Consider the following 24,027-nt stretch of genomic DNA (forward strand, 5'->3'; position numbering starts at 1 on the left):
GTCTTTATGTATCGTATATATATTGTGTATTGTAATAATTCATATGCTTAATATTTTATTGAATAAAATATTATTATTATTATCATGATTATTATTGAAGGTATCACACAGAGAAAACAAAAATTAAAATAGCCTTTCAAAACATCATAATGATAGATGTACATATAATTATTTGGATGAGTTAGTATCAAGAGACATAAAGTCATTACACATATATTTTTTTTTTTTTTTAAATAATGGATGATACAAGAACAACTAAATTTAAGGTCAGTGTGGGATTCCGTGCTTTAGCATTATTTTTTATATAGTTTTCAAGATACTGTGTATCGATCTAAGTTGAAATTTGCGCTATTCAGCTCACCTGGAAAAACTAATTTAGATCATCAGTGTCTGAAAACTATGATAAATAATTCAATAACCAACTTCGACAAAGCAAGGCCCCATAGTACCCTTTTCAGTTTATACTCCGGTATGAACACCAGAGCCAGAGATGTGTGTGGGACGATGAATATCACTCTTCTAGTTCTAATGTACTGAAATTTCCAGCGCCCTGAGTCAAAATCAAATGTAGGACGCTAGCACTGTAGCCTGCCATCTGTCTTAAAGACCAAACAACCAACCCACACAAAGAAGTGCTCCTTATATAGGAGGAACCAGTTACCTACATCTTTACTTTAAAACAGTAACTAGCATTAATTAAACATCATAAATAGACAAATTTTGTTCTTAAAATTCTTTTGCAAAGTAGATCTAGTATATCAAATGACATGCTTGCAAATGTCACTGAATAGTGCAATAACTAAACGTGCACATTTGCGACTTATTTTTACCCTGTGAATCGCCTCCGCTCGTAAAAACTCCGAGGGATTTGCCAGTTGCAGATCCAGCATCAAGTTCCTGTCCCTCTCTTCCAGTTTGGATCCAAATACTGTCTTTCCTTAAAAGATGCTCTCTGCTATGGTCTACCATGATGAAGCTAGTGTGAAGGTGAGATTCTGTGTTGGGATACTGAATCGGCTGCAACCTTCAGCCGATATGACCTTCACCTGTTCACCGTTGGATAACTTCCGTCTGCTAAAAACGAAAGAAGACGACGGACAATTTGAACCGGAAATAGAAAATCACCGGAAACAGACCGAATTACAAACCCAAATTGCCAGAATCTTACCATAGTCATTTTCACTTTCGAATTTAAAAAAAAAGATAATTTCTTTAAAATCATGATAGTTTGTTAGGTGTCTTGCACATATAATGATCGTTAAATTTGGATTAATAAGTTTAGAACTATTTTTTTCGTCCCTACTTTTAACCGAATTCCTCCGCTCGTTCTCTTTCTCAACAACGTGCAATCTGCAGCCATGAGGTAAAAGAGAAAACACGATTTCTCTCAAATTTCCCTGTGATATAAGCAAATATATTACCTATTTATTATGATACTATTATCCTTAATTGATTTGTTTTATAAATATGTCACACAAGTTACTAAAATAATATTTTAATGCTTGGTTTTCTTATTTTCAAAGCAGTACTCAACGCACATGTTCCCCCTCTTTTACATAATATCATTGGCATTTAGTTAATACTGAATTAAGCAGTATCTTAACTTAATGTATATTATTGAAGTATCCTATGTAATTATCGACAAGTCGGGAACACTTAGCAATATCATTTGTTCTTGTATTGATGCACAGCATGCTGAGTATCTAACCAAAAATGTACATGTAACATTTTTGTGCAGACGAGGCCTCAAAGTTTTGTAACACCTTTTCTTATTGAATCATACGTTAAAATCTAACCATCTGTATTTTTCTGTTAAATTAAATGCCTACAAAATTCACTTCAAGATTCAATGTGATAAAGTCCAAGGGCTATTTTCGTGCAACATGTTTTGCCTTTTTTATTTCATGTGCAGCCTAGTCCAAATAATTATGACGTCTTGAAAGGCTATTATATTTTTTTTCTTTGACGCCTTACATCAACATAACGCCAAACTCATATATTCAGTTGGACTTTGATAGGGAATTTACTGCTTTATAAAAACGTTTAGCTGATTTCTCCTCAAGATGCTTCATTTAAGGTGTATAAAATATATTTTTGAACCAAACTCGGTACATTTTGACCAACCTGAATTTCCGGATAATGTAAAACAAAGGTTCCGGAAATTCGGGTTTTACCGAGTTTGGTGTAAAATTATTTTATAATCTCCTAAAAAGAAATCCGACAAACGTTTTAAAAATGCAGTCGACATGTTCCCGCCTCGGATGGAATTGTTACTTATATTATTATTTATGTAGGGATTAATTGGAAATATTTTCGTAAAACAAACACTTAAAAGGTAAGAATTTTTATATAAGCATTTTGTTTTAGCCTTCTTTGAAAATTTGATGGCTAAATTGGGTCTCAAAGTTGAGAGCAAAATATGCTCTCAAAGTCCAACCGAAAATGGCGGCTTCAGCATTATGACGTCGAAGTAAGGCGTCAAAGAAAAAAAATATAATAGCCTTTCAAGACGTCATAATTATTTGGACTATGTGCAGCCATGACAAAGATTCGTTATTCACTGTGTTTCGTGAAATGACAATTTTATTGTGCATTCTTCTGTTCAGATACCACACCCCTTTTACAGCCTTAGTTTGTTTTTTTAACAAGTTGGGCATGATCAACAATTTGATAGAGCAAGTCTCTCAAATGAGTAACATTTTTCTGGTGTTCAAAAAAACTTTCTGAAACGTGCTGAACATAATCCAATGGAAAAAAGTAACTCTTCTGAATAGTAAATTGATAGAAAACCTTGGAAAAATTATTTATTTTCATGGGTACAAATTTTTTCAAACTTTTGACTCAATCTTTCAACAAAAAAAAGAGCAGAGCTGGAATTGAATTTTATTGAAAAATATATCATTTTACCATCAATCTACAGTGCAGTTAGTCCAAATAATTATGATGTCTTGGAAGGCTATTATATTTTTTTTCTTTGACGCCTTACATCGACGTCATAATGCTGAAGCCGCCATTTTCGGTTGGACTTTGAGAGCATATTTTGCTCTCAACTTTGAGACCCAATTTAGCCATCAAATTTTCATTGAAGGCTAAAACAAAATGCATATATAAAAATTCTTACCTTTTATGTGTTTGTTTGTGCAAAATATTTCCAATTAATCCCTACAGAAATAATAATATAAGGAACAATTCCATCCGAGGCTGGAACATGTCAACTGCATTTTTTAAAACATTTGTCTGATTTCCTTTAAGGAGATTATAAAATAATTTTTAGACCGAACTCGGTAAAACACGAATTTCCGGAACCATTGTTTTACATTCTCCGGAAATTCAGGTCAGTGAAAATGTACCGAGTTTGGTTCAAAAATATATTTTATACAACTAAAATGAAGCATCTTTAGGACAAATCAGCTAAACGTTTTAAAAAAGCAGTAAATTCCTTCTCAAAGTCCAACTGAATATATGAGTTTGGCATTATGATGTCGATGTAAGGCGTCGAAGAAAAAAATTATAATAGCCTTTCAAGACGTCATAATTATTTGGACTACAGTGCAGTGGAAACTTTCGAGGCCACTAATCAGTTGCTTGTGGTCAATTTGAGTGTATTTTTTAGATTATCAATCCTTTTGCTTTCAAGCTCTTCTAAAAAAATATTTTGAATTAAAAAGAAATCAGATTTTTTTGTGGAAAATTTTTTTTTGAGCCAGGTGGGGGAGGGGAAACAAACATATTTTAAATATTTGGCCCTGTCTTCCCTCCCTGGCATTCAAACTCATGTTATTGAGAATATCAAGGCACTGCCTGCACCATGTCCATCGCTCTTGGCCGGTTAGACTGAACAAATAATTCAGCTTTAGGTGGCCTAGGGTTACCTTTCATTGATATCAGTAGAATGATGTAGTAGGCATGAAGATTGAATTGATTGCAGATTAGCTAAATATTTAAAGATACAGTCACAGAATACATGCATTTTCAGATTTAACTCTATTTCTCTGTATGATACTGACAAAAGATAGGTGCAAAAGGAATATTATATATTGAAAATATGTACATTTCTGGAATGTTGAAGGCTTGTTTAAATTGATTTTATTTCTCTATTTTTATAGCACCCTAAGGTTGCAGAAACGGTTGGCCGCAGCCGTTCTCAAATGTGGAAAAAATAAAGTTTGGTTGGATCCAAATGAAACAAATGAAATAGCAAACGCTAACTCAAGTAAGTTAAATCTAAAAAATGATTATTAAATGGTAAACAGCTGACTCATGGAGACTAAGAAATGAAGGTGGCTTTAAGTGAATTATGCTTGTTAAAGAATATAGGATTGTTAAAAAATGCAAGAAACTCTTTAACTGTCATTCTCCATTCATTCTGGATTAAACTTGTTAAAAGTCAATGCAAGACAGATATTTTTTAACAAGATGGCTGATTGGTTGGATACTCGCCTTGATTAACATGTGCATACATGTACATGTAGACAAATCAAGTGCTTTAGAAGAAATAGAAACAATCTAAGCTATATAAACATGTGAAGATAAACCTTTAAAGCAGTATTAGTTAATATTGAGAATGATGATGAATTATATTTAATGTCTGAACATATGAGAGATTGCAGTGCCATCATTGCTTTTCTTTGAATGGATCAATATGCCTGAATTCTCATAAAATTAACACCTGTCATTTTTTGTGAAACATTCAAGAGACCTGAATCTCACAAAATTAACATTGATTCTCTGTAGATCAGCAAAAGTTAAACACTTGCACTCTGAGGAGGTCCAAAAAAGATTTTTGACAAACTTGTTAACTCCCATTTCCATTCTCAATTTTATTTGCATATATAATATATATTGAAAGTACACAAAAATAAGTTTTAAATTGATTCAAATGTTCTTTTGTTGGTTATACATTGTAACATTCAGTGTATGTGTACATTCTAACCCTATCTTAACACTTGCTGCTAATCAATAAAATGTTGTTGTAGAGTATTGCCTCTGTTATAAATCATGTCATTTAAATAAAGTTGTATCATTTTCGTTTTGGTGAAAAATATTGAACATAATTGTACTTTCAAGCCTTGTGCAATCGTCAAAGAAACATTATGCCCTCCAGTTGACCATGCATACCTTTGTAAAAAATAAACATGTGTATATATATATATAATATATATATATAGAAGTGTAAGCTATGAAAGTGATTTACAATTTTGAGAATGATGATGAGTTATATTAAATGTCTGAACATATGAGAAATTGCAGTGCCATCATTGCTTTTCTTTGAATCAATTAATATACCTGAATTCTCACAATTAAAATACAATGTATATGTGTCATTTTCTCGTTAAGACACCCAATTTCTAACAAATCAACATGTCCATGAAAAAAAAATGTACTGCACTTTTGTAACCTGCAATTACCAGGTAACTTTAAACATGGTAGTATTATCTTCATTTGTCTTCAGGACAGAACATCAGAAAATTGGTAAAAGATGGTTTGATCATCCGTAAACCTGTGGCAGTACACTCCAGAGCTCGTGTAAGGAAAAATGCTCTTGCAAGAAGGAAAGGACGTCATATGGGCCATGGTAAAAGGAAGGGTACTGCCAATGCTCGTATGCCTGTCAAAGTTTTATGGATTCGAAGAATGAGAGTCCTGAGAAGATTGTTAAAAAGATACAGAGAAGCCAAGAAAATCGACAAGCACTTGTAAGATGTTGTTTCATATTAGCACAAATGCAGCTTGTCCTTTGACTTTCATACACCTAACTATATATAAACATAACTGAAAACCATAGTTTATTATAATGGTCATAAGTGCATTTACAAAATGTATAATATACATTTTGTATACATTTTGTAATTACAATAATCAAGTTTGTCTATATCAGATTTGTATCTATGTATCATTTAAAAAGAAGGGACTTATCAAAGTGCTGTCGAAAAGCAAAGAAAACCTGAATTTGAAATGAAAATAGGATATCATGCATTGAACCTACCATGTTATGTTTAGATGTATGGCAATATTTGTTAATGTGGAGAGTTATGATGAGTTTTGTCTCGTTCGTATGAGGAAATGCAGTGGTAACATTGTTATTTTCTTTGAATCAACCTAGACAGCTGAACTCTCACAAAAACTCTATCAATACTGCCAAGAAATATAAAAAATGGAAGTGAGGACAACCTTAACTAATGCTAATCAGTTATGTTACCCATCAGCTTTTAACACAACCAAAATTAGTTCCATTACAGAATGATTTTAAACCTGGTCTTAACTGACTCGCCTTGGGTGCATTGACATTTTTTGACAGGGTTAAGGTACCAAAAGAAATATAGTAATTAAGAGTTTTATCACTTTTTCAAACTGTTTCCCAGTAATTCACTAAAGAAACACATTAGAAAAAAGTTTGAATATTGGTCTTTAGACTGATAGTTTGAAATTATGGACTTTTGTACAGACAACCTTCACTGCTTTAGATCTGTACTGTATATCAAATGATTTTTGTCAGATTACATTCATTCTTTGGTCATTTTGATTAGTTTCAAAAGCAGGGGAAAACCCAAGACCAATCAAATTGTAATGCTTTAATAGATAACCAATCATTGCTGTGTTTGTCAATAATGTGAGTGATGATGAGTTTTTGTCTCGTTCGTATGAGAAATTGCAGTGGAAACATTGTTATTTCTTTGAATCAACCAAGACACCTGAACTCTAAAAAATTCGAAACTGCACAAAAGTTTGCAGAATGGAAAGGTGAACAACCTTAAAAAATGCTTAACAATTATGTTACCCAACAGCTTTTAAAACAACTTAAATAAGTTCCATTACAGAATGATTTTTAACCTGGTTTAAACTGACTAGCCTTGAGTGCATTGAACCTGGTTTTTTTTACATTTTTATTAAAGGTACCAAAAGAAAAATAGTAAATCAGAGTTTTATCAATTTTATCGAACTGTTTCCCTGTAATTCACCTAATTCACCAAAGAAATACATCAGAAAATTGTTCGAATGTTGGTCTTGAGACTAGTACTACTAGTAAATTGAAAAGATTTTGGTGCAGACAGCCTACACTGCTCTAGATCTGTACTGTACATCAAATTGCCATGCTTTAATAGATTAACACTCATTGCTGTGTCTGTCAATATTGTGAGTAATGATGAGTTTTTGTCTCGTTCGTATGAGAAAGTGCAATGGAAACATTGTTTCTTTCTTTGAATCAACCTAGACACCTGAACTCCCACAAATTGACTTGAGTACACGTATTGACAGGCCTCTACATTATCATTTTTATACGACCGCAAATTTTGAAAAAAATTTCGTCGTATATTGCTATCACGTTGGCGTCGTCGTCGTCGTCGTCGTCGTCCGAATACTTTTAGTTTTCGCACTCTAACTTTAATAAAAGTGAATAGAAATCTATGAAATTTTAACACAAGGTTTATGACCATAAAAGGAAGGCTGGTATTGATTTTGGGAGTTTTGGTCCCAACATTTTAGGAATTAGGGGCCAAAAAGGGCCCAAATAAGCATTTTGTTGGTTTTCGCACTATAACTTTAGTTTAAGTTTATAGAAATCTATGAAATTTTGACACAAGGTTTATAACCACAAAATAAAGATTGGTATTGATTTTGGGAGTTTTGGTTTCAACAGTTTAGGAATTAGGGGCCAAAAAAGGGCCCAAATAAGCATTATTCTTGGTTTTCGCACAATAACTTTAGTTAAAGTTAATAGAAATCAATGAAATTTAAACACAATGTTTATGACCACAAAAGGAAGGTTGGTATTGATTTTGGGAGTTTCGGTCCCAACAGTTTAGGAATTAGGGGCTCAAAGGGTCCAAAATTAAACTTTGTTTGATTTCATCATAATTGAATAATTGGGGTTCTTTAATATGCCGAATCTAACTGTGTATGTAGATTCTTAACTTTTGGTCCCGTTTTCAAATTGGTCTACATTAAGGTCCAAAGGGTCCAAAATTAAACTTAGTTTGATTTTGACAAAAATTGAAACCTTGGGGTTCTTTGATATGCTGAATCTAAAAATGTACTTAGATTTTTGATTATTGGCCCAGTTTTCAAGTTGGCCCAAATCGAGGTCCAAAATTAAACATTGTTTGATTTCATCAAAAATTGAATAATTGGGGTTCTTTGATATGCCAAATCTAACTGTGTATGTAGATTCTTAATTTTTGGTCCAGTTTTAAAATTGGTCTAAATTAAAGTGCAAAGGGTCCAAAATTAAACTAAGTTTGATTTTAACAAAAAATAAATTCTTGGGCCTCTTTGATATGCTGAATCTAAACATGTACTTAGATTTTTGATTATGGGCCCAGTTTTCAAGTTGGTCCAAATCAGGATCTAAAATTATTATATTAAGTATTGTGCAATAGCAAGTCTTTTCAATTGCACAGTATTGTGCAATGGCAAGAAATATCTAATTTCACAATATTGTGAAATAGCAAATTTTTTTTTAATTAAGAGTTATCTTTCTTTGTCCAGTATAGTAAGCAAGAAATATCTGCAAGAATTTTTTTTAAGTGGAGTTATCTTTCTTTGTCCAGAATCAACTTAAATCTTTGTTATATACAATATACAATGTATATTCACTTTTTACTACCAACTGATAAATTTAAATAATCTTTACCATTCAGTGATAACAAGCAGTTTTTTTACATCATGTATTTAAATGAGTAGTAATTGTTGCAAACTCCATTAGAATATTTTAATTGAAATTAGTTTTGGAATAAGGGAAAGGGGGATGTGAATAAAAAATTGGGTTAAATTTTTCTCATTTGAAATTTCATAAATAAAAAGAAAATTTCTTCAAACATTTTTTTGAGAGGATTAATATTCAACAGCATAGTGAATTGCTCTAAGAGAAAACAAAATTTTTAAGTTCATTTGAATACATTCATTCTGTGTCAGAAACCTATGCTGTGTCAACTATTTAATCACAATCCAAATTTAGAGCGGAATCCAGCTTGAATGTTGTGTCCATACTTGCCCCAACCATTCAGGGTTCAACCTCTGCGGTCGTATAAAGCTACGCCCTGCGGAGCATCTGGTTCTCACTTGTCCCTTCGGACAAGTTGCAAGAAAATCAACTTGTCCGAACTCTTAACTCACTTGTCCGAATTTATAATTGAAAATCCTCCATATTGATTATACATGTATATTATAATCAATATAGGGAGCATTTTGTTATGTTATATGACTGCCACATCAAAATTTATTTTATTATTTCAGACTGAAGGCTTATTTGCAAGACTGAATCTCTCTGACTCATTGTCAATACTCACTATCATGTGTCGATCATTAATCATATCTCTTCCTATACCACTAGGTTCTCCTATTCATGGACCTATATTCATTCTGAAGTAGTGGTAGCACCTTGATTACAAATAAACCTTTTTAATTTATTGATGGTGCCAAACAAGATTTCACATTTTATTTTGATTTTTACATACATTGATATATAATCATGAAGTACATTAAACATTTTAGTAAAACATCTGCCTTTTTAGATTTTATTTAATTTTTACATCTTAACTTATTATTTTAACATATTGATCTTATTAAATAAAACCTTATTTAATTTAATGTTATGCCTAAAAGCAAAATCAAATGATACAAACTTTTTAATTAAAAATTTAAAAGTTAAGGTAAAACTCCATATCATGAATATGGAGGTGCTTCTAATTCAAGAGGCTTATACTAAGAAGACATTTACATTGGTTTCCTTCCCCTTACTTATTTTTCCCTGGTTAATGGCTGCCAGCATGTTCAAATTCGTTCAATCAGAGACATATTTTACAAGTTTATATGTCTCTGGTTCAATCAATGAATATTTAATTCATTTTGTATGATCAATAACAATCATTCATATTTTTAGGAATGTATAAGTCTTGAATTTGATCTATTAACATCTGACATCGATTTTTTCACTTGTCCCATCGGACAAGTAGTATGATGAATCTACTTGCCCGACACCTATTTCCACTTGTCCCGGACAATCGGACAAACGGTAATGTCGAGCCCTGATTGAATATGAATTAGTTTCTTGTGTAGCTTTATTGGTTTACATGTACCACATCAAAATTTCCAACAAAACTCACTATTTGTAGTTAGGTTATCATGGTTATGAAGTGTTGCACTTTTTAGTTTGATGATTGTAGTGTTAAATAAGCACTTGTCTGTTGTTAAAGGCCTTTTGCATACCTTTTTAGCTCACCGTTCCAAAGGAGCTTTAGCCATCACTTGTCGTGGTCATCTGTCAGGTGTAAACTATAAATTTATGTAACTTATTTATATATATTATTGGAGATATTGCAGCCTTTTCAATCTTAATATTAATAAAATAAAATGACATATTGTGAGTGATGATGAGTTTTTGTCTCGTTCGTATGAGAAAGTGCAGTGGCAACACTTGTTATTTTCTGTGAATCAACCTAGACACCTGAACTCTACATTATATTTTCTTTAAATCAATTAAGACCCATGCAAGCCACATTTGACTTTCTATGAAACATTCAAGACACATGAACCTTAAAAAAGGATGAAAGGTGCTATTATTAGTACAATATAATACAAACTTAATTAATTTGATGCTGTATATACATTGCACAATTCAAAGACAAAAATGTTCAATTTTATCCACAATGATTTCAGAGAATTTTAGTATGATGTAGCATAATTAATGACCACTATGCTCATTAGAGTTGTAACATAATTAATGACCTCTATGCTCATTAGAGTTGTAACATAATTAATGACCTCAATGCTCATTAGAGTTGTAACATAATTAATGACCTCTATGCTCATTAGAGTTGTAACATAATTAATGACCACTATGCTCATTAGAGATGTAACATAATTAATGACCTCTATGCTCATTAGAGTTGTAACATAATTAATGACCTCAATGCTCATTAGAGTTGTAACATAATTAATGACCTCTATGCTCATTAGAGTTGTAACATAATTAATGACCTCTATGCTCATTAGAGATGTAACATAATTAATGACCTCTGTGCTCATTAGAGTTGTAACATAATTAATGACCTCAATGCTCAATAGAGTTGTAACATAATTAATGACCTCAATGCTCATTAGAGTTGTAACATAATTAATGACCACTATGCTCATTAGAGTTGTAACATAATTAATGACCTCAATGCTCATTAGAGTTGTAACATAATTAATGACCACTATGCTCATTAGAGTTGTAACATAATTAATGACCACTATGCTCATTAGAGTTGTAACATAATTAATGACCTCAATGCTCATTAGAGTTGTAACATAATTAATGACCTCTATGCTCATTAGAGATGTAACATAATTAATGACCTCTATGCTCATTAGAGATGTAACATAATTAATGACCTCTATGCTCATTTGAGTTGTAACATAATTAATGACCTCTATGCTCATTAGAGATGTAACATAATTAATGACCTCAATGCTCAATAGAGTTGTAACATAATTAATGACCACTATGCTCATTAGAGATGTAACATAATTAATGACCTCTGTGCTCATTAGAGATGTAACATAATTAATGACCTCAATGCTCATTAGAGTTGTAACATAATTAATGACCTCAATGCTCATTAGAGTTGTAACATAATTAATGACCACTATGCTCATTAGAGTTGTAACATAATTAATTACCTCTATGCTCATTAGAGTTGTAACATAATTAATGACCACTATGCTCATTAGAGTTGTAACATAATTAATTACCTCTATGCTCATTAGAGTTGTAACATAATTAATGACCACTATGCTCATTAGAGATGTAACATAATTAATGACCTCTGTGCTCATTAGAGATGTAACATAATTAATGACCTCAATGCTCATTAGAGTTGTAACATAATTAATGACCTCAATGCTCATTAGAGTTGTAACATAATTAATGACCACTATGCTCATTAGAGTTGTAACATAATTAATGACCTCTATGCTCATTAGAGATGTAACATAATTAATGACCTCAATGCTCAATAGAGTTGTAACATAATTAATGACCTCTATGCTCATTAGAGTTGTAACATAATTAATGACCTCTATGCTCATTAGAGTTGTAACATAATTAATGACCTCTATGCTCATTAGAGTTGTAACATAATTAATGACCTCTATGCTCATTAGAGTTGTAACATAATTAATGACCTCTGTGCTCATTAGAGTTGTAACATAATTAATGACCTCTATGCTCATTAGAGTTGTAACATAATTAATGACCTCTGTGCTCATTAGAGTTGTAACATAATTAATGACCTCTGTGCTCATTAGAGATGTAACATAATTAATGACCTCTGTGCTCATTAGAATTGTAACATAATTAATGACCTCTATGCTCATTAGAGATGTAACATAATTAATGACCTCTATGCTCATTACAGTTGTAACATAATTAATGACCTCTATGCTCATTACAGTTGTAACATAATTAATGACCTCTATGCTCATTACAGTTGTAACATAATTAATGACCTCTATGCTCATTAGAGTTGTAACATAATTAATGACCTCTATGCTCATTAGAGTTTCACGCAATTCAAATTCAAATATTTTCTCCTTATAGATTTCAGAGAAATTTTGATCAATGTCACATAATGAATTGCCTATGTATATTGATTGCAGTTCTACATGTAATTTTATGAAGTTTTAAAATGTTCTGCTTTATTTTTTAGGTACCATGAATTATACATGAAATGTAAAGGTAACGGTTTCAAGAATAAACGTGTCTTGATGGAACATATTCACAAGAGGAAGGCAGAAAAGAACAGAAGCAAAGTTCTCAGTGACCAAGCAGAGGCTAGAAGAACGAGAGTCAAGGAGGCTCGTAAACGTCGTGAGGAGCGTATCAAAACAAAGAAGGAAGAACTGCTCAAATCTTTCTCTGAAAAGGAAGAACCTGCTAAGAAATAAAGACAGTGCTCTTAACTTATTTCATCTCTTCATTTTGTCTATATCTTCATAGTCATTTCACCATGAAAACAAACTACAAAAATAAAACAAAAACACAGTCAAATGAATAAAAAGTTGCTTTAAAAGGGTAAATGGAAATGTAGGTTATGCATCAGTGAGAAAGCAATAGAATGACGCTTAAACTGACACTCAAATAAATCAATCTATAAAAAAATCAGTTAATGCTAGACTTGAAAAATCTGCAGATGCACTGTGTCAATAAGACCGCAAGAAATTGTTGACAAAAGACCAGAAAAAATCACCACAGTTCAACAATGAACAAGAGCCTATACAGTACATCAGGTGGTTTGTTTCAACTCTCTTGGTTGTGCTTTATAATGGTGATAATACATGTAGATCACTCTGAAATATTGTGTATTTAAGATGTTTTGCCTTGTAAAAAAATATTCCCTCGTCAACCTTCTCCAGGAAGACAATCATCTAGATCGCTAAAATATTCTTCTGTATATTAAGCAAATAATGCATTATAAATAAATAATTCCCTTGTCAACCTTAACAAGCAAGCAATGTTAAAAGTTGGAAATCCAAAATAATTTATGAAACAATTGTTTGATGAATTCCAGTAGCAAATATTTCATGCTCATTCAGAACTACAACAAATATTAGATTGTAGGTTTGACAAACAGAGAGGGATTGAAATGCAAGCAGGGTTAGATATAGTTTGTCAGATACAATGTATATGGCAGAAAAACAAAAAATGTTCCCTACTCAAACGGAACACGGTTGTGAATCAACCGAATATGAAATTACGAGGCATCTAAAATGTTTTTTGTGTGATTGGAGGCTGCGTGGTAGCATTTGTTAACTTTCATCTTTGGGTTCTTTATATGCAGCTTTTGTTGCAGAAAGCTCTACATGGGGATAGTGATCCGGTGGTGGCAGTGTTGGCTAACTTTTTAGAAGGTAGAAGACCTGAATGCTTCATACTTTGTCTATATATGACTCGTGTTACGAAGTTTCTGTCCGTTACATGTCCAATGTATTTTCAGTGGTAAGTTTTTGTCTGTTTTTCATATACTGAATGCAGTAGGTCTATATTTGGTGTATGGAAAGAATGTAAGGCGTACATCTCTAGCTGGTAGGTGTCATCTTACCAGACTTAATTGCTTGACCTCATTTTCATGGTTCAGTGGTCAAAGTTAAATATTTGAGTTTTGTTCTTGTAGTATCATACTATATTTAGTGTATGGAAATATTTTATGATCTATATGTCGGTCACTGATTTAATTTGACCTTGACCTCAATATTCATACCATAAAGTAGAAGGTTGGGCAAACAGTCTAGGAATTAAACACCAAAAACAAGCATTTTGATACGAACGCGGAACAATAACTAATTGATCTATCTGACATTGTACCACAAGGTTCAATATAACGAAGGAAAGGCTTTAATTCAGTTCGAGGTAAACATCCCTGAATATTTAGAAAAAAGGGTCCATAAGAAGCATTTTTATACGACCGCTTTCAAATTTTTTGTCGTATATTGCTATCATACTGGCGTCGTTGTCGTCGTCCGAATACTTTTAGTTTTCGCACTCTAACTTTAGTAAAAGTGAATAGAAATCTATGAAATTTTAACACAAGGTTTATGACCACAAAAGGAAGGTTGGTATTGATTTTGGGAGTTTTGGTCCCAACATTTAAGGAATTAGGGGCCAAAAAGGGCCCAAATAAGCATTTTCTTTGTTTTCGCACTATAACTTTAGTTTAAGCTAATAGAAATCTATGAAATTTTGACACAAGGTTTATGACCACAAAAGAAAGGTTGGGATTGATTTTGGGAGTTTTGGTTTCAACAGTTTAGGAATTAGGGGCCAAATAAGCATTTATCTTGGTTTTTGCACCATAACGTTGGTATAAGTAAATAGAAATCTATGAAATTTAAACACAAGGTTTATGACCATAAAAGGAAGGTTGGTATTGATTTTGGGAGATTTGGTCCCAACAGTTTAGAAATAAGGGGCCCAAAGGGTCCAAAATTAAACTTTGTTTGATTTTATCAAAATTGAATAATTGGGGTTCTTTGATATGCTGAATCTAACTGTGTATGTAAATTCTTAACTTTTGGTCCCGTTTTCAAATTGGTTTACATTTAGGTCCAAAGGGTCCAAAATTTAACTTAGTTTGATTTTGACAAAAAATGAATCGGTTGGGTTCTTTGATATGCTGAATCTAAAAATGTACTTAGATTCTTGATTATTGGCCCCGTTTTCAAGTTGGTTCAAATCGGGGTCCAAAATTAAACTTTGTTTGATTTCATCAAAAATTGAATATATGGGGTTCTTTGATATGCCAAATCTAACTGTGTATGTAGATTCTTCTTTTTTATACGACCGCAAATTTTGAAAAATTTTTTGTCGTATATTGCTATCACGTTGGCGTCGTCGTCGTCGTCGTCTGAATACTTTTAGTTTTCGCACTCTAACTTTAGTAAAAGTGAATAGAAATCTATGAAATTTTATCACAAGGTTTATGACCATAAAAGGAAGGCTGGTATTGATTTTGGGAGTTTTGGTTCCAACAGTTTAGGAATTAGGGGCCAAAAAGGGCCCAAATAAGCATTATTCTTGGTTTTGGCACAATAACTTTAGTTTAAGTTAATAGAAATCTATAAAATTTAAACACAATGTTTATGACCACAAAAGGAAGGTTGGTATTGATTTTGGGAGTTTCGGTCCCAACAGTTTAGGAATTAGGGGCCAAAAAGGGACCCAAATAAGCATTTTTCTTGGTTTTCACACCATAGCGTTAGTATAAGTAAATAGAAATCTATGAAATTTAAACACAAGGTTTATGACTATGAAAGGAAGGTTGGTATTGATTTTGGGAGTTTTGGTCCTAACAGTTAAGGAAAAAGGGGCCCAAAGGGTCCAAAATTAAACTTTGTTTGATTTCATCAAAATTGAATAATTGGGGTTCTTTAATATGCAGAATCTAACTGTGTAAGTAGATTCTTAATTTTTGGTCCCGTTTTCAAATTGGTCTACATTAAGGTCCAAAGGGTCCAAAATTAAACTTAGTTTGATTTTAACAAAAATTGAAACCTTGGGGTTCTTTGATATGCTGAATCTAAAAATGTACTTAGATTTTTTATTATTGGCCCAGTTTTCAAGTTGGCCCTAATCGAGGTCCAAAATTAAACATTGTTTGACTTCATCAAAAATTGAATAATTGGGGTTCTTTGATATGCCAAATCTAACTGTGTATGTAGATTCTTAATTTTTGGTCCAGTTTTAAAATTGGTCTAAATTAAAGTGCAAAGGGTCCAAAATTAAACTAAGTTTGATTTTAACAAAAATTCTTTGATATGCTGAATCTAAACATGTACTTAGATTTTTGATTATGGGCCCAGTTTTCAAGTTGGTCCAAATCAGGATCTAAAATTATTATATTAAGTATTGTGCAATAGCAAGTCTTTTCAATTGCACAGTATTGTGCAATGGCAAGAAATATCTAATTTCACAATATTGTGAAATAGCAAATTTTTTTTTAATTAAGAGTTATCTTTCTTTGTCCAGTATAGTAAGCAAGAAATATCTGCAAGAAATTTTTTTAATTGGAGTTATCTTTCTTTGTCCAGAATCAACTTAAATCTTTGTTATATACAATGTATATTCACTTTTTACTACCAACTGATAAATTTAAATAATCTTTACCATTCAGTGATAACAAGCAGTTTTTTTTACATCTTTTAAATATTTTATGATGTATTTAAATGAGTAGTAATTGTTGCAAACTCCATTAGAATATTTTAATTGAAATTAGTTTTGGAATAAGGGAAAGGGGGATGTGATTAAAAAATTGGGTTCAATTTTTTATACGACCGCAAATTTTGAAAAAATTTTCGTCGTATATTGCTATCACGTTGGGGTCGTCGTCGTCGTCGTCGTCAGTCGTCGTCGTCGTCGTCGTCCGAATACTTTTAGTTTTCGCACTCTAACTTTAGTAAAAGTGAATAGAAATCTATGAAATTTTAACACAAGGTTTATGACCATAAAAGGAAGGCTGGTATTGATTTTGGGAGTTTTGGTCCCAACATTTTAGGAATTAGGGGCCAAAAAGGGCCCAAATAAGCATTTTCTTGGTTTTCGCACTATAACTTTAGTTTAAGTTAATAGAAATCTATGAAATTTTGACACAAGGTTTATGACCACAAAAGAAAGGTTGGGATTGATTTTGGGAGTTTTGGTTTCAACAGTTTAGGAATTAGGGGCCAAAAAAGGGCCCAAATAAGCATTATTCTTGGTTTTCGCACAATAACTTTAGTTAAAGTGAATAGAAATCAATGAAATACAAACACAATGTTTATGACCACACAAGGAAGGTTGGTATTGATTTTGGGAGTTTCGGTCCCAACAGTTTAGGAATTAGGGGCCAAAAAGGGACCCAAATAAGCATTTTTCTTGGTTTTCGCACCATAGCGTTAGTATAAGTAAATAGAAATCTATGAAATTTAAACATAAGGTTTATGACTATAAAAGGAAGGTTGGTATTGATTTTGGGAGTTTTGGTCCCAACAGTTAAGGAAAAAGGGGCCCAAAGGGTCCAAAATAAAACTTTGTTTGATTTCATCAAAATTGAATAATTGGGGTTCTTTAATATGCCGAATCTAACTGTGTATGTAGATTCTTAATTTTTGGTCCCGTTTTCAAATTGGTCTACATTAAGGTCCAAAGGGTCCAAAATTAAACTTAGTTTGATTTTAACAAAAATTGAAACCTTGGGGTTCTTTGATATGCTGAATCTAAAAATGTACTTAGATTTTTGATTATTGGCCCAGTTTTCAAGTTGGCCCAAATCGAGGTCCAAAATTAAACATTGTTTGATTTCATCAAAAATTGAATAATTGGGGTTCTTTGATATGCCAAATCTAACTGTGTATGTAGATTCTTAATTTTTGGCCCAGTTTTAAAATTAAAATTAATTAACTAAATTAAAGTGCAAAGGGTCCAAAATTAAACTAAGTTTGATTTTAACAAAAATTAAATTCTTGGGCCTCTTTGATATGCTGAATCTAAACATGTACTTAGATTTTTGATTATGGGCCCAGTTTTCAAGTTGGTCCAAATCAGGATCTAAAATTATTATATTAAGTATTGTGCAATAGCAAGTCTTTTCAATTGCACAGTATTGTGCAATGGCAAGAAATATCTAATTTCACAATATTGTGAAATAGCAAATTTTTTTTTAATTAAGAGTTATCTTTCTTTGTCCAGTATAGTAAGCAAGAAATATCTGCAAGAATTTTTTTAATTGGAGTTATCTTTCTTTGTCCAGAATCAACTTAAATCTTTGTTATATACAATGTATATTCACTTTTTACTACCAACTGATAAATTTAAATAATCTTTACCATTCAGTGATAACAAGCAGTTTTTTTTACATCTTTTAAATATTTTATGATGTATTTAAATGAGTAGTAATTGTTGCAAACTCCATTAGAATATTTTAATTGAAATTAGTTTTGGAATAAGGGAAAGGGGGATGTGAATAAAAAATTGGGTTCAATTTTTCTCATTTGAAATTTCATAAATAAAAAGAAAATTTCTTCAAAATTTTTTTTGAGAGGATTAATATTCAACAGCATAGTGAATTGCTCTAAGAGAAAACAAAAATGTTAAGGTCATAAGGCCACATTCATTCTGTGTCAGAAACCTATGCTGTGTCAACTATTTAATCACAATCCAAATTTAGAGTGGAATCCAGCTTGAATGTTGTGTCCATACTTGCCCCAACCGTTCAGGGTTCAACCTCTGCGGTCGTATAAAGCTACGCCCTGCGGAGCATCTGGTCTCATTTGAAATTTCATAAATAAAAAGAAAATTTCTTCAAACATTTTTTTGAGAGGATTAATATTCAACAGCATAGTGAATTGCTCTAAGAGAAAACAAAAATTTTAAGTTCATTTGAATACATTCATTTTGTGTCAGAAACCTATGCTGTGTCAACTATTTAATCACAATCCAAATTTAGAGCGGAATCCAGCTTGAATGTTGTGTCCATACTTGCCCCAACCGTTCAGGGTTCAACCTCTGCGGTCGTATAAAGCTACGCCCTGCGGAGCATCTGGTTTGTCCTGTTTTCAAATTGGTCTACATTAAAGTCCAAAGGGTCCAAAATTAAACTAAGTTTGATTTTAACAAAAATTGAAATCTTGGGGTTCTTTGATATGCTGAATCCAAACATGTTCTTAGATTTTTGATTATGGGCCCAGTTTTCAAGTTGGTCCAAATCAGGATCTAAAATTATTATATTAAGTATTGTGCAATAGCAAGTCTTTTCAATTGCACAGTATTGCGCAATGGCAAGAAATATCTAATTGCACAATATTGTGAAATAGCAAATTTTTTTTTAATTAGAGTTATCTTTCTTTGTCCAGAATAGTAAGCAAGAAATATCTAATTTCACAATATTGTGCAATTGCAAGAATTTTTTTTAATTGGAGTTATCTTTCTTTGTCCAGAATCAACAAGAAATATCTAATTTCACAATATTGTGCAATAGCAAGAATATTTTTTAATTGGAGTTATCTTTCTTTGTCCAGAATCAACTTAAATCTTTGTTATATACAATATACAATGTATATTCACTTTTTACTACCAACTGATAAATTAAAATAATCTTTACCATTCAGTGATAACAAGCAGTTTTTTTTTACATCTTAATATATTATGATGTATTTAAATGAGTAGTTTTTGTTGCAAACTCCATTAGAAATTTTAATTGAGATTAGTTTTGGAATAAGGGAAAGGGGGATGTGATTAAAAAAATTGGGTTCAATTTTTCTCATTTGAAATTTCATAAATAAAAAGAAAATTTCTTCAAACATTTTTTGGAGAGGATTAATATTCAACAGCATAGTGAATTGCTCTAAGAGAAAACAAAAAATTTAAGTTCATTAGAACACATTAATTCTGTGTCAGAAACCTATGCTGTGTCAACTATTTAATCACAATCCAAATTTAGAGCTGAATCCAGCTTGAATGTTGTGTCCATACTTGCCCCAACCGTTCAGGGTTCAACCTCTGCGGTCGTATAAAGCTACGCCCTGCGGAGCATCTGGTTCTAGTTTACAGGCAATTACTTGTGTTTAAGTATATGGATCTCTCTGAAATTATACTTCAAAGGAAAGGATGGAATTGAGTCTTGCTCCAAGGTTGAGGGGGGGTTTCAACAAGTGAGGGTCTAAATAAGCACTTTTGTAGTTTAGTCAATAACTTGTGTTCAAGTATATAAATCTTCCTAAAATTATACTACAAAGGGATGGTCATAGGGGGTAATGGCTCATATCATTTAGCAATTAGGAGGAACACGAGGGTTTTTCTGTTTAAAGGACAATTTAAACGCTATAAAAGCAGTGTAAGGAAGGAATTGCAGTTAAAATTTATAGACTGATATATTTGTTAAAATTACTTGATTACCTCCCGTACACTGCTTGCTATCAAAAGGCTCGAGAAGAAATCCCCGATTGTGCAATAGATTTGTAAGATCTTTGACCACATTTATTTTGTGACAAAAACTTGTATTATGTCAATTTTTTTATCACAAACCCAAATTCAGACAGTATCAAGCTTGAATATAGTGCCCAAATTTGCCCCAACTGATCAGGGTTCAACCACTACGGTCGTATAAAGCTGTGCCGTGCGGATCACTTGGTTGTTTGTATCATTTGATGCGTATCAGATTGCAAGACACGAGGATAACGATTCAATGGTGTAAACAGTTTGTAGATTTCCTGGATGCTTCATTTATTGTATGCAAACGTTGAGCAGTATCTCTCTTGTGACCATTGTCACTGATTTTTATTAAGGTTTACCGTTGTCTGTAAGTTGCAAAATTGCATTAACTTTAGTTTGCTTCGACCGAATGTGTATATGAAACTTGTACACAATGCTTTATACCACAATCCACCGGTCAATTTCGAATATTGGTGAGCCGTCATTTTTACAGTTCTTCAGTAATGTCTCTTTATAACATTTATGCTAGTAGCAACGGGTCACCTATATTTGGTGTATTTTTGTTGTATTGCAGGGTTGACTTCGATGTCATTTTTATTTTCCATTGGTCAATGTTCTATTTTCTGAATGACGGTTATTTCTTGAATACATGCACACACAATATTCAATAATTTCCCAATCTAATTAAAATTAAATCCTTTAATTGCTCATGTTCTGATATGTCGCGATTTTATTTTATTAGATTGATAATTTCTCTATATGGCATAATTAATAAGGTAGGCGAGACTTGGTCCTAAAAGGGGGGGGGGGGTGTTACTACCTATATTTTTAGTGGTATGAGTGTGCCGCAAAACGGTTACTTTTTCATGTCCTGCTGGTTAGAACAGGGTCCCTTTTTCATGTTCTGCTGGTTAGAACAGGGTCCCTTTTTCATGTTCTGCTGGTTAGATCAGGGTCGCTTTTTTATGTCCTGCTGGTGAGAACAGGATCTCTTTTTTCATGCGCTGCTGGAGAGAAGTGGATATTTTTAAATCTTAAGTATTTGTCTAGAACAGGATCACTGATTTTACTGTTTAAGGTACAGTCTAGAACAGGGTATACATTTCTATTCGTGTTTAGAACATGGTATATTCCTCAATATTTTTGCTGTCGGCACAGTTATACCAAAAGGAAAGTCAGTTACCCCCGCCCCCGGGGACTTGGCACTACATTTGAATCTTAATTGCGGTAGATCGAACGTTGGTCCATATATAGCGGATCAAACTGGGATTTAACATTGGTATTTGTTGCTTCTACCGTAAGGACACATATAGAATTCGAAAGGACAGCCGATTTCATTTTCATACCGCCCTGCGGAGCATCTGGTTCTAGTTTACATGCAATAACATGTGTTTAAGTGTTTGGATCTTTCTGAAAATTACACATCAAAGGAAAGGCTGAAATATTGAGTCTTGCTCCCAGGGGGGGGTCAACAAGTGAGGGGACCAAATAAGCACTTTTGTAGTTTTCAGTCAATAGATAGTGTTTCCGCTTATTGTATTTTCGTGTTCATATAATATGCTTGAAATATGTGTTGCTGGTGTTAAATAAACGAATCCGTCAGTATTATTTGCTCTAATTTCGTTATATACATGTACATCTTAGGTCTCTTAGGGGTCATACTATTAGAAATAAATAGGTCGGTAAAAACGCGTATTTCATATCCTTAGGTTGCAGGTTCCAAAGTCGGCTCATGGCTTTAGATGCTTGGGTTCCAGGTGGAGTTGATGTTACCAGACAATAGAAATGCACAACCGACAGATGCGTTCACATGCGCGTAGCTATGTTTACGTCAAAACGCCCGGGCGTACACTTGATTTTTGGTTAAAAAATTAATTTTTCATCTCAATAATTCAAAAAGCACATCAGTCTTTTAAATCTTTCTTCAAAATCTTGTAACTGCGAACAAAAGGTGACGACATTTACCTTTCAATCAGATGGTACCGTATCATATCATGTCAGTCAAAGTCTTAATCTACTTGGAATTCTTCTGACTTTCCTTTTGTTTAAAGCAATTATTAATCAGCTGAGATTCGATGAATGCTTTGAATTTTATCCAAGCCTGTGACATCTATTTTATGTCGCGAAATCAAGAAATAGATTTTGTAGATGTCGTCAACATTAAGGTTCAGTATGTGGTCAACTTTTTTTTAAAACATCATGAAGTATATCCAGAACATAATGATGAATTCATATTTTTAATTTTTCCCCTATTTTAATGATGGAAAGAATTTATCGGCAATTCGTATATTTTACCTTTGATTTTACTGCCGTATATTTTCGAGTATCAACGTACTGCCTGTATCACTGAAAATATTAGGCAATACATTGTGAAACGTCATAACTACCGATAAACAGAATAATAGGTAGTTTCATTTTTGATACTGACTATATCATATGGAATATCTCAACTCGCCCTACATTGATTAATTTGAAAACCTTCAGATATTGACGTGAAACTTAGACAGAGGTTAATATTCAAGATCAAGAAAAAAAAATCTGAAGAAAATATTTGTTTATTGTAATGGACTCATAAACGGACTAAAATGAAGCGGTAATCCCAGCCTCGAGAACCACGGTTAATCCGAACTCTTTACGAATTTTCATAATGCACCTTATTATCTGTTCCGAGAACACAGTTACATGTATGTCGTAGTGTATTTCTTTTAGATAATAAACGAAAATAAAATAATCCAACCTGCCCTTGTGCGCTTTCTCAATATTTTTTTTACAGTGTGTAGTACTATTTTGGACAAATTATATCCAAAATCATAATAACCTTCATATGGTTGAAATCTTTTGACAGCTTCCGCAATGTTAATTTTTGGAAAGTTTGCTATAGCTTGCTATTGCTACTTTACATAGCCATCGGCCTGAAACTTATGGTGACAGATTATCGCCATTTATGAATTCTGATCCGAGGTAATTTAGTACTAGTACTAGTGTTTGAATTCTGATTCTTGGAAGGTTCTTTTAAATTTTGAGTAAATACTCATTTGACTGAAAAGATTACAGCTTTAATAAAAAAGAATTGAATGTTCACCGACGATTCAGATGAATATAAGTTCATTGTGAAATTGAGTATCTCAAACACTACTTCGCGGATCTGCCATACGCTGAAGAGAAAATCACAAGAAATCTACGCCAGATTGCGTCAGTTTCATTCATGAAAATTTCATGAATGAACCTTTTCCGCTCTACTTTTACCTGTTTACTATGTACGTACGTAAACGTGGTAAAAGCCCGAGAGTATCGAAAAGATCGGGAATGACTCAGCCTGATTAAAATGCGAGAACAAGTTGACATTTTGACTGCCAAGCCGTCGGATAATTGACAAGTTTGTTGTAACAAAACACAGGTGATAGAATATAAAATACTCGATAATTATATGTCTAACATCTCATTAATGGACGAGTACAGGAAAATACGGTACCGGCTTTCATAAAAAAAATATATTTTAAAATAGCGGCATTGTTGTCAAACATCGATCGAAAGGTTTTGATGCCAAAAATCATTTGAAAACTTTAATTCCGTTATTTAAATAC

The 24,027-nt window shown here is 32.5% G+C and overlaps 2 protein-coding genes across 9 annotated transcripts in view; one reads left to right on the forward strand and one right to left on the reverse strand.

Annotated features, from left to right (window-relative positions):
* The window catches only part of LOC134691291 (ATP-dependent 6-phosphofructokinase-like), a 60,844-nt gene extending 59,748 nt beyond the window's left edge, over positions 1-1,096 (reverse strand). For 7 of the 8 annotated variants that reach the window (XM_063551744.1, XM_063551737.1, XM_063551739.1 and 4 more), the window contains exon 1: positions 831-1,096. In XM_063551744.1, the coding sequence (XP_063407814.1) occupies positions 831-969 (139 nt within the window). In that variant the 5' untranslated portion in view covers positions 970-1,096. The remainder of the gene's footprint in view (positions 1-830) is intronic. The other variant, XM_063551743.1, reaches the window with a different exon arrangement.
* A 64-nt stretch (positions 1,097-1,160) lies between these two features.
* Positions 1,161-12,946, forward strand: LOC134691292 (large ribosomal subunit protein eL19-like). The gene is made up of 4 exons (XM_063551745.1): positions 1,161-1,363; positions 4,107-4,213; positions 5,453-5,696; positions 12,690-12,946. The coding sequence occupies exons 1-4, from the start codon at positions 1,359-1,361 to the stop codon at positions 12,925-12,927; spliced, it is 594 nt and encodes a 197-aa protein (XP_063407815.1). The 5' UTR covers positions 1,161-1,358; the 3' UTR covers positions 12,928-12,946.
* The last annotated feature ends 11,081 nt before the right edge of the window (positions 12,947-24,027 follow it).

The sequence above is a fragment of the Mytilus trossulus genome, chromosome 11, assembly GCF_036588685.1.
Source record: "Mytilus trossulus isolate FHL-02 chromosome 11, PNRI_Mtr1.1.1.hap1, whole genome shotgun sequence".
Lineage (NCBI taxonomy): Eukaryota > Metazoa > Mollusca > Bivalvia > Mytilida > Mytilidae > Mytilus > Mytilus trossulus.

Coding starts and splice junctions, on each gene's coding strand:
- LOC134691292 (XM_063551745.1), top strand. Junction 4,214..5,452: donor AATAGCAAACGCTAACTCAA/GTAAGTTAAATC, acceptor ATTTGTCTTCAG/GACAGAACATCAGAAAATTG. Junction 5,697..12,689: donor AAGAAAATCGACAAGCACTT/GTAAGATGTTGT, acceptor TTTATTTTTTAG/GTACCATGAATTATACATGA.